General features: G+C 41.1%; 1 protein-coding gene across 10 annotated transcripts in view; it reads right to left on the bottom strand.

The window, feature by feature from the left end:
* The window catches only part of LOC126387815 (unconventional myosin-XVIIIa-like), a 66,777-nt gene that overhangs the window by 28,880 nt on the left and 19,600 nt on the right, over positions 1-18,297 (bottom strand). For all 10 annotated transcript variants that reach the window (XM_050040501.1, XM_050040499.1, XM_050040497.1 and 7 more), the window contains 12 exons: positions 17,499-17,585; positions 15,622-15,760; positions 14,022-14,181; positions 13,726-13,912; positions 11,726-11,951; positions 11,475-11,584; positions 10,233-10,298; positions 8,627-8,755; positions 2,270-2,413; positions 1,978-2,067; positions 1,699-1,818; positions 1,475-1,589 (listed from right to left, as the gene is read on the bottom strand). In XM_050040501.1, coding sequence (XP_049896458.1) covers positions 1,475-1,589; positions 1,699-1,818; positions 1,978-2,067; positions 2,270-2,413; positions 8,627-8,755; positions 10,233-10,298; positions 11,475-11,584; positions 11,726-11,951; positions 13,726-13,912; positions 14,022-14,181; positions 15,622-15,760; positions 17,499-17,585 — 1,573 coding nt within the window. The remainder of the gene's footprint in view (positions 1-1,474; positions 1,590-1,698; positions 1,819-1,977; positions 2,068-2,269; positions 2,414-8,626; positions 8,756-10,232; positions 10,299-11,474; positions 11,585-11,725; positions 11,952-13,725; positions 13,913-14,021; positions 14,182-15,621; positions 15,761-17,498; positions 17,586-18,297) is intronic.

The following is an 18,297-nucleotide window of genomic DNA, read 5'->3' as shown; positions in this document are numbered from 1 at the left end:
CATTTCCAAGCCTTATCATTTTAGAGGCTGTCCATTTCTCCTTCACATACCAACACCGGCTCCTCCATCAGTGCTGCTCATTAGCATATATATAGCATAATGACAACTTGCAGGGCCACCGGCTCTGATCCCAACGATTATTTTCTCATTCATCTAAGAATTCTGATATGCTCTGTAATGGCTTGTCTGCTGAGGTGGGTTGGAGGGGGGTGGGAACGCAGCGGGAAAGAAAAAAGTCTCACGGACAATATGTTCTCAGCGGGAGCTCTCTTTCCCAGCAGGTGGGGACCAATCGGCAACAGGCATTAGTTGTACGCCTGGGAGCGAACATCTTAATCCCCTAGCGGTAAATCCCAAACTTGGAAAATATACTTAATAGCATTATGTGACCAAGTCTCGCTGCCATGTCTCCCGCTGAAACAGTCAAACAACGCCACTAATTCCTGCAGCTACAATTAGTGTAAAGGAGATTTTTCAAACTGTGCACATAATGCCGGTATGTACGGTTCAGTAAATTATGCCTCTGACCTGAGCTGACATGCCCATTAGGCAGGTCTTGGCGAGCTGCTGCAAATGTCACAGGGGCCAATTAATTAGGGAAATGAAAACAAATGTTTAAAAACACTGATGACCAAGACTGTGATTGCAAAAAGAGAGAAAAGTCCTCCTGTAATTTTGGGAGTAGATTTAAATACAAGGATGGATGACTGTCTCTGGCAAGGGTGTAGGTTTTGTTTCAACACTGAGGGGGGGGAGTATATTAAATAGGAGCTTTAGGGGTCGTGTGCCAGAAAATTTTGAGCACTTAGTTTACTGCATTCTGGTGAATACTTATGCACCAATTTGTGCTTTTTTGGCATCAGTTTATGGTGTAAATGTATTTAATGTTTTTAGTGTGCCCTGCGTTGCCCCAAAATCTACACCTATGGTCTCTAGTGTCTGCACCAAGCCACCAGGAACAGTGCCAAGCTTTGAAGCCAATTTCACATAGTGGCCAAATGTGAAATTACAACTTCCGGGTGTGTCACATGATGCCATTGGCCCCAAAAATACTTTTTTCCATAGACTTACATTGTGAAAAAGACATGTAGATACATTTTTTAGCGTCATAATCCTCATAAAATGACTTGTTTCACTATCAGGATTTGATCTATTTGGTCTGATAACATTTCTAAAGTCTAGAAGTCGTATGATTAAGTCATTTTATCCCCTTTCAAGTTAGCAGAGCGCAAAACTGGAAATTAGCTGCTCGGCCGCTGTAAGTTTCTAGCGCGCTTGTTCTGTAGCCCCCCACAATGCAGAAGATCCAAGTAACTTTAAACAGCAGAAAACAAGCTTTTTTGAGCTCATGTGCCATTAAGCAACTTTCATAGGAATGAACAGGGCCCTCGCCTCCAACGTTGTATCCAGTTCTCTTTCTACATCCAAGGTCTGCACCTGCAAATGACAACTAGCAGTTCCTAGCTCAACTAACCAGCATCATCATCATCGTCCAACTCTCCATTGAGCTCTGATGTTTTCATGAGCCGAGCCTCCATCACTTCCATCTCCTGTGACTCTAATTGTTTCTTCACCGCATCAAACTTAGCCTGGAATGTATAGATTAAGACAGGAATCAAAATAAGAGCTTGTCAGTCACATTGAAATTTGATTTTTTTAAATAATACGCTGTGTGTTTTTATCAGTGTATATATGTGCCTGTAGATCCTTCATGTCCTTCTCCAGGCGGAGTCTCTCTGAAGTCTCAGTCTCCAGCAACTGGGACGCTGACTCACTCGTGCTTCTCTCATCAGCCAGCTCTGCCAACAAGTCTGAGATCTGGATACAAACACACACAGAGACAGGGTGTCACACAGAACCACAAAATATTTGCCACTGTTCTTGTACAAGTTAGTGATAAGATCTTTAACTGAAATGAAAGAGTTTAACTCAAACACAGTCCTCCCAGCATGCATTGCCACAGGCGAAGGGACCCACCCTGCTCTCCAATCGATCCGTGTTCAGCCTCAGCTCATTCCGCTCTTTCTCCACCCTCTCAAGCTTCGATTTCTGCTGCTGGATCTCCTCCTGGAGCACAGAATGCAGCTATATAGCTTATTTGTAATGTTACAGGTACAACAGTTAAATATTAAGTATTACAAGAAACATCAATAATTAATAACAGGAAGTTCCGTGCTGCTGTGGCAGGTGGTGCTTCTTTAAAGCAGATTAGGGTCTAACTGAGAGGAATCTATCAGGTTGGGTGTATCACACAGAAAGGCTTCCTCACGTCTTTGCTTCGCATCTGCTCCTCAGTGAGTTGGACTTCAATGAGGGGCTGGACTGTGGTGAAGAGCTTCCACCATGGCCAGTCTTTCACGCCACGGTTCTTCTTGATGTTCTTCTGGATGCAACGGATTGCCAGATCCTGAATCTGAAACACACAAACGGACATGCAGTCACCAAACAGGAACATCTACGGAAATGGGGATGTTTGTTATAGTGTACACACACAGAGACGCAGACTGAGTCATTGGTAATGTAATATTTATCTAATTGCTTGCAACTGTATCTGTAAATTGATCTTCTAATACAAATAAGTGCTTCATAACCAAGACAACAAACATAATAATAGCCTTACTGCAGCAATTTGTCCAGTACCATGGTGTTAAATGCATTATATAGAAACAGATGGTTTATTAAGTGTTGGAATGCGCACACATCACAGGGTGGCAGTGTCCAGAGGTCCATGATACAATGCCAGACAAATAGGAACATCTTAATTACTCACTGGGATAAATGCTTTACAGAATTCATCCACTGTTCACATATCATGAACAATATTTGAAAAGAAAAAAACTCATCTCTCTCATTCTTCTCTTATACTGCCTGTGTATGGGCTCGCAGCTAACCCAGGACTTCCAAGCCTCCTCCGGAGAGTTTCTGCAGACTGTGTTCCAAGGCTGGAAGCTAATTTTTGATTAATTAAATCAAACATGTTGGCAGCTAATTCCAAGTATTACACGATTTCCATGCTGCTTATGCATGAGGCTCTCCAGCAGCAGCAGATTATGGGCAAACCCAATTAGAGCGACGCAATTCTCAGCATCAGGTACATTTCGCCCTGAAGGTACTCTCTATGACCAATTAGGATTTGTCACACAGTGAAAGCCTTAACATGGAGTAAAATGCAGCAAATCTCTGACAGAAGATTTAAACAGGTCTCACTTGTCATATTTAGTCAAAAATGAATAGAAAACAAACAAACGATTATTCTGCATGAACACCATGGATAAACATTTTGGTATTCATGTCACATTAAGAGGGTGTGACAGCTGTAAGACAGTGTGATGTGAATTAGGTTTGTGAGCCAAGATTAAGACAAAAGCGTGTTTTCATTCTCTTTCTCGATGTTCTACATTTCCATCAGAGTTAAAAATGTGTCCTAGTGTGTGCATGCACAGCATATGTATGGATATGATCCTACCTCTGAAGAGAATACTTACATGGTCATGCTCTGGGGATTTCTACAGCATGAGATAATGCCTTGCTCAAGGACAGCAACTGATCACAGGTATGGCTTAATCAAGTAGCAACCTCTAGGGCTGAAAGATGAAACCAACGCAGAAGTGCAGTGGCTCTAATAGTGAGTTGATCCCCATAGACCACCATGTTAAAATGCTCAACTTTACAGCAGAAATGAACATGTTCACAGCCTGGTTCAAAAAATATTTGGGTCTCTATAGCATATTTCCCTGTATGGGGGTGAGATTTTATAACTCACCCATTTAAGTGGTATTAAGGCTTAAAGTTGCTGCAAAGTCGATGCAATGGCAACAGCATTGGTTAGGTAGGAGTCAAGGCATAGCCGTATTCATTTTTCCATAACCACGGGGGGGCTGGAGCCTGTCCCAACTGACATCAGCCGAGAGGCAGGGTACACACTGGACAGGCTGCTCAGCTATTACAGGGGTGACACATAGAGACAGACATCCATTCACACTCACATTCACACCTACAGCCAATTTAGAGTCACCAATTAACCTAATGTGCATGTCATTGGACTGTGGGAGGAAACTGGAGTAGCCGGAGAAAACCCACGCTGATGCTCCCCCACCCTGGGATCGAACCAGGAACCCTCTTTCTGAGAGGTGACAATTCTCACCACTGTACCACTGTGCCGCCAAATTTCAGTTAATGGGAGTCTATTGCAACTTTTTGGTCTCCTGAAAAAATCCTTTGGTTGCACTAAAAGACGCTGTGATGAGTTGGATGTTCACTTTTCCTGATAAGTACATTTTCTTTTAATGGTTTTAAGCCTGTTTTTCACAAGCAAAAATTAGCATTAGCATTGTCACAGTTAGGGTTATCTCCACCCTATTGTCCAAATATGGTCACTTCTGGCTCCAAAAATCCAAGATGTTGACGGCAAAAATGCCAAACTCGATGATTCAAAACGGGAGTCCACAAACCAAAGGGTGACATCACAGTAGCTACATCATTATTTTATATAGTCTATAGGCCTAATCAAGGAGCTGTTGAATACCTGGACAATATCATAATGATACTATCAAATGATATTTCAATCCTGCAATATGCATTTCTATGAGCCATAATCCTAGCTGTTAGTTACCATGGCCTTAAATAAATCAGTGCACATTATAGAAATGTACCTGATACCAATACAGAGCCTATCCATGTCTGTACAATGGGAGGTATTCATGTTTCTTCCATATGTGACTGCATGGTATCATGATATTCTGTATCCCTGTCTGATAAAGATAAATCATAAAATACAGTGAGCACTGTTGCAATAAGAGGAAAAGATTCAAATGAATAAATATAATATTACTAGGCTAAAGCTAGCTTACGTTTGCTGCTTTACAGTGCTTTACTGATTTCAATGCAAATAACAACAACATAAAAAAAAAATGTGTAGGGTACCTGAAGGACAAACCTCCCAATGCGGTAAGTGCCTGCTGAGGCAAAATAACAGACTTTTAAAATGTCAGGTTGTCCCCTTGAGGAGACAGTTGAAAGAGGCAAAAAAACAAGAAAAATTATGGCTTTGTCATTTAATGTCACATGGGCCTGGCACAGCTTCACAAGGTTAACATGCCAGGGAATATCAATCAAAGGGAACTTGTGACTTTCTGTCACATCCATATACATCACCCAGCATGTGTCAGAGTCTGAGAGGCTTCACCAGAACTCATATTCACTGTTTCAGAGGCAAACTATCGTCTACTGTACCTGCTAAGACTGGATGCTTTAAACGGTGCAAGAGGCAAGGGAGGCCTATCAATATTCACAATGGGATAACAGGGTAACAGCAAAGGCGCAAGTGGATGTTATTATACAATGATTACTCTAAGATTGAACAGCAACACAGTCTGTAAATCATGGAGAGAAGCAGAGATTAAAATCACTCCACAGCCCTGCTTCTGTCCCATTACCATGGTGTTGACTAATTGAATCAGGAATAATATAAACAGAATGAGTTTCAGCAGGAAAAAATGCCTTTCAGGTAATCACTACAATACGAGACACATGTAACAGTTCAATAGTTATAAATCTAGCATACTGCCATTGCTTTAGCCGTAGGTGAGGGGAGGAGAGGAAAGCAAGGGGAAGCAAATCAGACTGGCTCTGCTTCTCACTTCTGATTCTCGACAGCGCACATTTTCACATGTCAATCTGACACTTTACTGCACATACTGACCTCATAATGTTAAAAGCTTAGATTTATTCTTTCTAAAGGCTTCATATGACTTGTCAAATCATTCCATTATTGGAAAAGACCAGAGTTTGATAATGTATGATTGCACTATTTCAATGCAGTGAATACCTGCACCAAGAAGCTTCCATGGATAAAATCAGAATGGGCCATGTCCTGTATGTTGTACTGTGACATGAAGCATAGCTCAGCTTGAATGGCTTTTTTATCCAATTATCTATCAGTCATCCATCATCCTCAGCTACTGTGCAAAGTTATTTCAGCTACACTGTGGGAATGACTACAAGGCCTGAAAACTATTTTTTTGTTTTAGCAAATTTGTATTGTTGGTTATGACTGCTGGATTATTCCAAAGGAAGTAATGTGTCACTCTAATTCCACTACTTTTGTTGGTAACTAGACATGCTACTAAATATATTCTCCAATTAGAGTCATAGATAATATCTGACAGTTGTCTTGTCCCACACTTTTCCACAGCAATACGTAAGTCATATAAAATGAATATGAATAAGATGTTCAAAAGTAACGCAAGTAAGTAACTACTTTTATATACAGTAATTGGTAAAGTAATTTAATTACTTACTAGTAACTGTAACTGATTACTCATTTTCAGTATCTTGCATGACACTATCTAGAGTGAACAAGATGTACCACCTGGTACGTTTAAGGCTCAGTGGTTAAATGTTATATCTCATTTGTTTAAGCAATATAAAAACCTAAGTGTCATATCGAAACATCATTGTTTTTCAGGGAGTGATGTGCCAGGCAATTTTTGGGCCCAGTGCACTCACAAGGTTTGTTACCTTTGGACAGAACCAGGTATAGTTGTTTCCCCTTGTTTACAGTCTTTGTTCTCACCTACAATAACCAGCTGCTGGTGCTGGCTTCATATTTACCATACAGACATGGCAGTCGCACTAATCTTCATTTGACTCTCTGCAAAATGTTATGTAAATTGTAAAATGTTGAACTATTTGTTGAAAGTATAACAACTGGTCCTTGTTATATTTGTGCTTGTGTGTGTGTGTGTGTGTGTGTGTGTGTGTGTGTGTGTGTGTGTGTGTGTGTGTGTGTGTGTGCCCTGTTGCATGTACTTTTTAATCGCCATGCTGTGGGTGAATGAAGTTTTTTAATTGAGTTGAATTTTGAGTAAACACTGGGTATGACCATAAAAGTAATGTGCATAATCATGTGCACGGTTTGAATAAGCCTTTACACTGGATCATCCTTTAGCCCTGACATGACAGAATCTTCGGTCTCATTCATACACGTTCATAATTGTATGTTATGTGTATCTTACCTTGCCAACCTATACCAAGTTTAAGAGCAATAAACTCACAGACAAAATGAAAATGAATTCTTATCTTTCTATTATAGATACATTTGCAGGAGATAGGGGGCACATGGGGGCAGAGGGAAAAAAATGTCTCTTAGCTAATGACTTCTGTAATTGCGTAGTTGCCTGGCAATCTTGAATGGTTCCTCGCTGTTGATTTACTCCAAGTTCTAGCAGATTATGAAGCACTGGGCCTTTAGCCTGCTTCACTGTGTGAATAATGACCTTTGAACATAATAAAGAAAATACACTGGCCTGCCTTGGTTCCCCATTTTTAACTAACATCCATTACTCAGACACTCATGGTAAAAATATCAGAGGAAAGCTAGAAGTCCAGTAATATAAAAGGTCATATTGATTTACCTTATTGCAAAGATGACAATTTAATAGTTTTACTGGCATCATATACAAGATATCTACTCACTAACAGCATGTCATGCTGGATGGAGAGCAGCAATGTTGATTCTGTTTCTGCTGGTTCATCACTAGCCAGCTGAAGCGGCACATTCACTTAAATAGTAATCACAGAGAGGGAGAAGGACTGCGGGGCTCCATATATCACAAGAGGACACGTATGAGGTCCGGAGAGATGGACCCATCACATGCTGGGAGAAAAATGGAAGATGGGTGGAGCAGATGGGTGTGTGAGTCAGCAGTATGCTTGATAAGGCTGCATTTAAGGGGAGTAGTTTGATGAAATGCAACAGAAATGGACGTGTCACCATCAAATATCCCCGTGGGAGAGCTGACTGGATGGATTACAGAGCGGGAGGGAGGGTGTAAGGGCAATTGATTTAGAGAAGACATTTATAATTAGTTGAAGATTTACAGCAGAGCGGGTGAGATCTACCCGAAGAGCAGAGCAAACAGGCACTAAAATTAGCTCTGAACATGGAACTCTCAACTCCTGGTGGACTCCAAGGCAACAAGGCCTCTGGAGCTCACATTCTTCACCTACTTTATTAAAAAAAGAGCTTAGCAGCAAAATGGACCTTGATACTAAACTTTGTTCGCTTGCAGAATTATTTTTGCAATTTTAACTTGTGTCTTGCAATGTATTAAAACAAATCCATTTGATTTTCTCTCATTCAGCTAATGATATGAATTAAATGTGAGATAGATAATTCAGTTTGGATGAATAAATCCTTGGTATTACTGGCTTAGACTTGGTGGCACCCCTAGAAAGAATCTCTGAATTTTCAGGAGGTTGATTATGCTGTTGAAGTATAACTTAGTTGAAAACTGTTTCAATGTGGAGAGTTAATATTTCTAAAAATCTGATGTTTAAGAGACTCCTTTGAAAATTCTTATTGCAGTTGTTCCCTCGCCAAAATGTATCCCAAATTTGGAGCGCTATTTAGCCCCCTTACCAACAAGCTATGCCAAAGTGATTGTACCAATGGATGCCTTAGTTTGTCTAGTTTCACAATATACCTACATGCTAGCTTAAAAATGAGTGAGCTACAGCCTCTTCAAAACAGTAATGTCTGCCTCCAATTATTTTCACGAGGACCAGTGGGGAGGTCCCACTGCTGAGGTCTTAGCCCTTCTTCTCCATGTGATGTCTTGCCTACCTTCCTCTTCTTGAAGGCTTGCCGCGCCAGGTAGCCTCTACAGGCAGCTTCAAACAGGGTGAGATTACGCTTGGTTTGCTCATCCCTCTGTTCCTCCAGCTTAGCCAAGGTGCCAGCTCTGAAGAACAGCTAAAACAAAGCACAAACACACACACACACAAATAAAATCAAATTAACTTATTAGCAAAGGATAAATTATTGAGAGATTATGTAATGCTCATTTTAGCCAGGGGGAAATTGGATTTAGAGGCCTTGTTTTAATGTGAAGTGCAAGAGAAAAAAATATAAACAGAACAGAGTTTAAAAGTAAATAAGTGCACCGAAGCATTAAATCAATAAAAGACAGTGTAATCCACGGACAGGAGAGTCTTATCTAAGTGAGAAAGCTGTGATTAAGTGATTATCTCGGACAATCAGCCTTGTCTGTTTCTAATCTGGGCCAAAGGTAAAACAGGTAAACAGCTAATATAAAGCAGATCACGTCATGGCCTGTCTATACCTGGCCTTGTGAATGCATTCCAGTTACAAAGGCAGCAAGCTATTAAAACCGATGGATCATGGACTTTCTCCATCCAAGGTCTCTCAATACAAGTCCCAATGCTTCATAATTTATCAGCTCCATATGTGATTTGTTAACAGAGCAGGAGCTGGAAATGATCGAGCAGCTTCAGGAGTGGAATCTGCAAACCAGCAGGGAGAGGCGAAGCCTTCAGTGACATCAGTGAATATGACTTTTCAAATTGCTTAGTGGGGTTTGAGCAGGAGCCAACATCTGATGCGTGCGGTACTTTCTAAAATGTACGTGCTGTTTGTAGACACGTGGCTATCTCTAATGGCAGATCCTGTCATCAAAAGCTGTGATACCACTGCCGTAAGGTTATTTGGGGCTGGTGTAATTGGCATGCAAGTGAGACAGGTTGCTAGGATGCCACTGGAATGCTTTGTGAATGGCCAACTGTGCTTGTCTACTTCTGAGCCCATTTCACACTCCAAAGTGTGGCACCATGCAAAGCCGCTGCCTCCAAACCATTCTTGTGTCGTGTGTTTTTTAAAAGGAGACCCTGTACAGCGCACGTATCTGGGAGCACAAGTTCCACTGTTTTCTACATTATTGTTTCCTTTGATTTCCTTCTTGGCTGATGGCCATTTTCTGGCTGATAGGATTAGACCTCAGTGTGCCAGGCAGTGTTTACTGTGATTACTTTACAACGGTCATGGGGAAAAACAAAGAGGGCCATCAGTTGCGAGAATTTGCTCTAATGACCTGAAAAGAAAGAGAGAATTACGGTCACATCGTCGGGCAGAGTAGAGACATGCCTCTTGGGTAGCCACTGGCTATAAGACTGGAAGAAGGGGCCAGGCTTGGCAACTCTCCAAAACAAGGATGACAAACAAACCTCAAAGAGGGACAGGTGTAATGAAAGATACACTTCCCCCAGACAGCAAGTGTCTTTTTAAGTAAAAAACACAAGGATGAAAGGAGCTGTGTACTGCAGCTCTGTGCTTAGAGCTTTAAGAAGAGTGAAACTGGCAGCGATTCACAGCAAAGGTTTATTCAATAATTTTGAAGCTGTTTATTTGTTTGAGATGCAGTGGCATTACTTACCCTACTGAGACCCATGTGGTAGCTGCTCTTCTCCAAATCCAAGGACTCCAGTAGCTCCTCCACAGCCTGGGTAAAGGCACACATGAACACAAACATACACACACACTTAGTCTTTCAACTGCTGGATCCAGTGGGAACTTCTACTGACACTGCAACACTTCAGTAGTCCACAGTTCCCCTAAGTTGCCATGCTGAACTAATGGTACAGTGCAGTTTCCCCCTCTCCTCTCACATCCATTCCCGGCTGGGTTTTGTTTTGAAAGTAAGTCAGTGTGAACAGGAAAAGTTTGGCTCCTCAGAACCTCCCAACCACAAACCAATTACAACTTGCCCCCCACCATAATCCACCGGCTCCTGGCATATTCCTCATGACCCCCTGGTTATTCTTGGTCCTATTGCAGCTTTAAACCTGCATAGCCAATGTAGAGATACACCATCAGCCAGCCTGGAGCTTTTCTCTGTCCATCTACCGGGCTGTATACTGTAGGTGTATTGTTGTCTCAGCCTCCTCTTTCTACTTGAGCCTAGAGTCTAAAAGACCGCATCTAGATTACACCAGGAGAGGTTTGCCACGAGCACTGAGGGGCTTTTGTTTGCCAGTGTTTCCACAGAAACTCAGCCACAAAACATGGACACTGGGGAAAAAAAGCTTTTCTCTCCCTTAACCCCATTCTTTCACTCTCTCTCTCTCATTTCTCTCTAGAAGCAAACTTTAGCATTTCTTTTACTCTTCACTGCACTTCAAGCGGGACTTCCCTTGCAGAGGACCAATGCACCAATGCACAGCACGCCTTCATTGATAGTTAACTTTGACGAATAAAACTCACACCAAGCATTTTCTAAAGGTTATTTTCACAATCCTTATTCATAACTTTAAAACAAAAGCACTACAAAGGTAAAACACCAGTGTTGTCAATAAAACAGGGTAGAACCTTGGCAGCTTGTTTCCAATGCCCAGAAAGATAAGTACGTGTACTTGAGTGGTATTTTGCCGCTTTGAATGCAGCAAAGCACTTTCTAAGCCGCACTAGCGATCTGCCTCTTTAACAGGCATGATACTGATAAGGTTAAGTTGATTAGATCATTACAATGGCTCTGATGAATGAGGGTTTATTTCTCTGTCAGTTGGCTGCTGACAATTCAGGGGCAGATGTAATGAAGCTGCCTCTTCACAACATTAATCTTTGCTGTGCTTGGCCACTGGCGGAGCTTTACATTTTCCTCTCTCGCTGATTGACTTACTCTCTTCTCGTCCTTCACAATGTAATTCCTCCCGTGCTTCTTGGTGAGGTGCGGTGCCAGCACGTCAAAGCGGCGGCGAAACTCAGAGAACACCATGTGATCAGGGTAGCCTGTGTGTCAGTATCAAATTACAACATTATATTCTGGAAATGTCTGTAACAGATATTGAAGGAGGGACCCAAAAAGAAAGAAAAGGAGAGGTGTGTATTGTTACACCTGTCCTTAGTATGTGAGGAAGGCAGCTACCTCACCTTGCCTATAGATCCGGAGAGCATCCAGCAGCTTGGAGCCACGCAGCTGAGCACGGAGCAGGGCTACATCCAGCTGCATTAAGCCAGGATCTCCAGTCTCCCCTTGAGCCTCACATTCCCCTCCTTTGAACAGGGATCCACTCAAAGCCTTAAGGGCATCCGCCTTGGGCAATATGCAGTGAACAAAGTGAATCCTGGACCTCCGCACCATGTCAAGCAGAGCATCCTGGAAAATACGGAGCACAGTTAGGGCTGAAGCCTTATCTTCCACTGTCGAATCTACATGCAATCAATAGTTTAACTTTTTACTTAAAACAAACATATGCTATGCATATTGATTCTGACATGCACAACCTACAATATTAATACATTTTTTGAGAACGTACACCAAACTTATTACGTGCTCATTCATCCAAAACATGTGTCCCTGGCTGCAGGAAGTAAACAAGGACAAGATGTTTTTGTTTTGTTTTTCCTTAATTAAAATCTCATAGTAATGATCCTCGTGTAAATTTTGGCATTATAATGCCTCTGTAAATAATGCACAATGGGTTATTATTTTCTTGCTTGATAAAACAATTTTCTATGGTTGTTGCTACTTTAATTCCAGTACAAATACCAGGTTTGAAGACCACACACAGGGTTGCCACTCTTCTGTAATGATACACTTCAATGACTTTTTAAGCACTTTTTGGGAACCGATCCTCAGTTCAGCATTACTCTTGGACTTGCTGGGTCTGATTCAGGCAGTTTGAGCGCAGAAAGCCACCTGTGGGCACCACAAGACAGCTAGAAGAGCTAAAAGCTACTCTTAAAATGCCTCAGTTGGAGTTTTTGTAAACACTGAACAGCTGATCTACAGTTGGGCATTGCTGTTGTTTCAAGCACCTAACTGTAATATTACTGAAATCCTATTGTTAATGCGTTATATTACTTTGTAACTACTCAAAGTAATCATTACTGCAATGCATTACAAAAGTATATTGAGTAACATTACTCCCAACACTGAAAATAAGCTAGCTAGCAGCTACATTAGCACAGTTCAACCTGGCGGATAAAGTTAGATGGTTATAGCGTCCAGCAGAACAGTAAACACTGCACATACAACAATTACTTAACATTGATTCGGACTAATAATAACTGTTGAACATTAACAGGTTAGCAAGCACATATAAAAATATAGCATAGCTCACAATTTTGAAGTACTCTTTGTGAGTGCTTGTGTTTGTCTCCTTTTGCATGCTCCTTTCACACTGTCTACACTTGATTTTGTTATTTCAGTAACTGCATTTTGGGAAATATTTATTTTTTGGGACATTTAGTGGCCATTTTTAACTTGGGTTGAGCAGCTACAGGTCATTAAACTGGCATTTGCAAAGCATGCTGGACAGGTAACATTAGGGAGAAAGGGGTACGGGGCCTCGCCTCGACACAGAGACTTAAACACACTAAATACTCCGCACAAAGTTGATTGTTTTCTGGAGTCAAACAACCAACAGACGTTCAAACTCAAAAAAATCCAAAATGCTAAATCTGGGCATTTTTAAGGAGCCCCTCTGAATCCAAGTATTTTCAAGTTCTTTATTTTTTTTTTCTTTTTTATCCCTTACCATGTCCTAACCATCATCTATTTGCCAAAACAATACCATGTGCAGAATATTGTGGAAAGTGAGAAACAGCTGCAGGGCTCTTCTCATGGCACACTACCACCAGGCCTAATATTACTTTTAAATCTATCTCTGGGTGCAGCCCAAATACTGGCTGTCATCTCATCCATTTTCTTTAAAACTACGCTACAGGGTCCAAAGTACACTGCAGTACAATTTCACAAGTATGAGCCCTGATATATTTATCACATCAACTTGTCAGGTTCCCACCTGTTACCAAACAGGAACCGATTAATGATAAAGGTGCTGACTGGGATGTTGTTCCTCAGTGTCCTTGGAGTTGACACAAAAACAAAGTTTGACTGACTGATTAGTTCCGTCCTCTCCTCTTACCACTTGCAGTTTTATCTGGATACACAAGGACTTCTTCTTGATAGCAGCCACCCCTGTGGTGAAGGTCTTCCTCATGCTAGTGGCCCTTCGCAAGGAAAGCTGGGAAACCCCCTCAAGGCCTGCAATGGAACCGGAGAGAACAGTGGCTCCAGCCGTTCGGCTCATGAACAACGAGCTGATGATCTTCCTGTAAGAGATACACTATTTAAGCCTAAAGTTTTGTAAAAATCCACTAAAGGAATAATTCATGTAATGACCCCTGAAAGCTAGGCTTCTCCTGCAGGTGTGCTGCTTACTTCTGGGAGTCCTGCAGGAGGCTTGTAGCATTGGTAGTTGCAGGATTCTGCTTGGCGTAGTTCAGCCACCCGCAGACATCGTACTCCACCCAGTCAGTCCCGTGACTATGGCCCAGCAGGAAATGATTATCCTTTTCACTCTTCAGGAGGAAAGTGTGACCTGATGTAAATGTAGGAGGCAGTGTGAGACTCCCTGGCTCATTGTACATGTACTGAGAGAATGACAAAAATGAACAGTCTCCATCAGGAGTTTAGGAAAGTGTTGCATGAAGGGTTTATCAAAGATTCATCTTGTCTTGATTACTCTGGTATGCGCAGGCTGTCACACACCTACATAAACTTTACTGACACAGTCATAATAAAAGACAATCTGTTCCCGACCTAGTTGTTCATGCGGTGGACCATCAAAGAGATACGGGTGATAAACTGGAGACAGAGCTCAAATCTGGCCTGTATAAAGAGTATGAATGAAAAGATTTCAGCTGTTGTTTTGGGAGGCTGCAACAACACGTTTCCACAATTCTATTGACTTTTATTAGGATAATTTCTATAAGCTGTAACCTTGGCAAGTAACAGTTGTCAAGGTTGCCAACAATATAAACAGAAAGGATTTCTATGAGTCATCTATAGTAAATCTGTCAGATAGTGCTTTGTGTACAGTCTATTATACAGATATGAAGAGCCTACTCTCCATGATACAATACAGCTTAGGAGTCTTCACTGGAGTTAAAAATACAAGGTGAAATCTCTTTATCTGAAATTAAACGTGTAACAACAGTTGGAAGATATTGTGAAAGAGAGAGTAAAGGATGATTCTGCTCTCACAAATGATGACCCAAATTGCACATAATGTTCTTATGCCTCAAGGGCAGAGATAAATGCTTACAACAAGTGTATTTATTTATACCATAGACTGCATGCTAAAGATTGACGACACAGTGGCTACCCAGAAGTAAAGCCAAAACATCTTGACTGCCTCCTGGTGGCTGGCTACAATACGGGTCATAAACCCTGCCCCCTCCACATAAGATGATTGAACTTTGGCCAATCTAAAAAATCAAAGTACACGTCTAATAAGCTTTTTCCAGGAGATGTTAGGTCGTTCCTATCACACTAATGTATGCTCACGTTTTCATTTTTTGGCTAAGCTTGGTTTTAATCATTGTTTGATGCTTTAAAAACGGGGTGTGATGTCATGATTATCAGCTGTGACTGTGCTCGCAATTGAGTCACGCAGGTGTATGGCGGGACCTCGATATTGTGGCGTCTTCTCCTCGATCACTACTGTGTAGACTCTGGCTTCAAATAACATCACCAACGCAAGATGACAGCGCCTGTTTCTGAGATATCTGGCTCCATTTTTGTCCAGTGGGAGTAAGTGGAGACATGTCGTCCATCTATATATACAGTCAATGATTACACCATGTTATTGCTTTGGCAACATCACTGATATTAATATACTGCTAATTATATTGGGATTGAATATTCATAGTAGCTTTTTTTCAAAAGATTTTTTCAAGTAAAAACTTTCAGGCCATTTTTTAAGAATGTTTGAGTTTATGTCTGCGTGCATGTGTGTGTGTGTGTGTCCTCTCCTCGCCTTTACTCTCGCCCTCAGCAGGTCCGTAGTAGCTAAAGAGACGTCCCAACAGGGTTTCCTCTGACCCCCCAGGCTGCAGCGCCTCCTCCTCCATTAGCCACAGCAGGCCTCGTGCCTCATCTGTCCGCACTGTCCGTACCTGTCAAATAAACACGTGTACACCCACAGACACACACACGCAAAGGTCATGGGTCTTTAGTGCAATGCCAGTCTGGACACAAAATGTTCTGCCGTGAGACTGTGATGATCACTGTACCTTTAACTTCCTTTCTGTTTTACCTATTGGACTCCAAAAAGATTATGTTTTTACAACAGTTCCTCACATTAACACCTTGCCACAAGGACATTCAGCTTGCTTTTGCTATTCAATGTGAACACATTAAATCAGAGGATATTAAAAAAAACAAATTATCACTACTTATGAAAGTTTCTGAAATTTATCCTTCAAATGTTGAGTGCTGGCCTCTATAGTCGGTGTTTGCTTTAATATTCTGTCCCACTCAATGTCAGTAAAAGTAGTTTGCTGCACTGTATGTTTCCCTAGTTGTGGCAGGCATGATAGTAGCCTAATATCAGCATCAGAAATTAAAGTTTCAAAAGCATTTGTGGTCTTTGCACCCTCCAGCAGTTGCTGCTAAATGGCATCATCAATTTAGCTTTTCCTTATAATCGAAATGGAAACAAACAAAAGAGCTCATGAATACAAAGGGTGGTGAGGGAAAAGGGATTAAAAAGTAATACAATTAGTCGTACAATTAGTGTGAACACAGAGAGGAAAATAAAACCCACTCCAGCATTGATGATCTTGAAATAAGTGCATGGGGAAGGTTTTTGTTTGTACATTCAAATACTTCAAAAATTAAAAAGCACGCTTTGTCGTTTTTTGTTTGTTTTTTTTTGTTCTTAAACTTTTGCCAGAGTTTAAATGATGCACTTTTTTTGTCCAAAGACATTTAGATAAGCCACTATTGTTTTGTGGATGACAATGAGCTCCACAGTGAGGTAGCCAGCTTCGGTTGGCATGGCTGATGACTGAATCCACCCTGGGAGCTTGGGGAACCAAACTCACAAAACCAAAAACTGTTTTAGCAGCTATCAGGAAGTTACACTGGAGACATCCTTATCAGCAGTGCACACTATGCCGACTTCAAATACAACACAGAGTATCAGTTTGGAGGAGACATATGACAACTATGAGGCTTGCAATGAATGAGCATTAAGGCTGTTTGCGATAACGGACATCTGAGCTACAACAGGAGAAAAAAATATCTGTGGGTGAAAAAAAATCAAGGTTCAAACTGTCTTTTAATTCTTTGCAGCGGATCTTTAGAGTTGACTTTCGAAATGACTTTGAAGAATCAGTGTTTTTTTCCCCCCTTTGGTTTGTAGTGTGATGTACTACAGTTCACTGCTTCTGATGACATTCCCATTAGAGTGTGAACCCTTTAAAAAGTAAAGCACTCCAACCAAACACATTGGAATTATACCAGAGTGATCTATGACTCTCTAAACTCTGCCATTTCTGTTTCCATGGTGCAGATCACAGGCTGCAGAGGCTAAACATCGATTTTCTTTCTTGAAGTCAATTCTATAACCTTTCTTTTCCTGCTTTCTACCCTCTCTTTTGAGCCTCTGCCAAACACCTTCAATATTTAAAAACTCACAGAAAGAAAACTTCTGATGCTAAAAGATGATAATTACTGTTGAATAAAATAGAGTGCCCAGAGATTACCATGTGAAAATAGATCATGAAAGGGATGCAAGTCTCTTAGGTGTTCTGAGAAGCATTCAGAGGCAACACAAAATTTATGCATGAAAATATCCAGAAACTTGAGCCAGAAATGAAGACAACAGAAGCATGAAAACACTGAACTTACCAGAGCTTGGCTTGAGGCTTGGTCTACCACTGCTACAGACAGGGATGTGCTGGGCTCTGTGTCATCTAAAGCAAGCTCTATGTTCTCCTGAAGGAAGACAGGAAGATTGACACACTCTTTAATGACTTGTGATGATGCCAAACAAAAGAAGAAACAGGGGATGTAAATAGTGTTGTTTTTTTGGAGAGTGAAAATAAAAGAATTGGAAAAAATAAATACACTTAGATTATATCTTTTTACAGTTTGGAGCCCTGGGTTGATGATATTTATGAAACTTGTAGGACAACAATAGTTTTCCATTTTTAATCTTTAGTACTGTGCAATGCCCATTCTGCTTATCTGAAAACAGCGGTAGCTGAAGTTAGGGACCATTCTTTATTTATCAGAGGATGAGGGGTGGCTGGGATGTGACTTTGTTTTTTAATGTGTGTGTGTGTGTGTGTGTGTGTGTGTGTGTGACTGTAACTATTGTCATGCATGCGGGAGCGCAGAATCTATTGTTGTTTGCAGGATCTAGTTCGTGCAAACGGTTTATTTTTGTCAAAGTTTAAATGAGACATAACTATTTTAAGATTAGACTGGGTCATGTTTCCTATTTTCTGGTCAAACAGAAATTTTAAATCTGATGATAGTTTATGTTTTCCCAGTTTTTGGCTATGATAAATTGTGCAATTTTTGGCATTTTTTAAAGAAAACATGCCTTTAAACTTGCTGTCGGGCTTTGGGGTTCAGATGGTATGTAAAATAAGTACAAAATACAACAATTTGAAGTCCCTGCCCAGTGCTTAAAAAATATGTT

This window comes from Epinephelus moara, chromosome 3, assembly GCF_006386435.1.
Source record: "Epinephelus moara isolate mb chromosome 3, YSFRI_EMoa_1.0, whole genome shotgun sequence".
In the NCBI taxonomy this organism is placed as follows: domain Eukaryota; kingdom Metazoa; phylum Chordata; class Actinopteri; order Perciformes; family Serranidae; genus Epinephelus; species Epinephelus moara.
The sequence above is the reverse complement of the archived record's forward strand: the minus strand, read 5'-3'. Positions and strand labels throughout refer to the sequence as shown.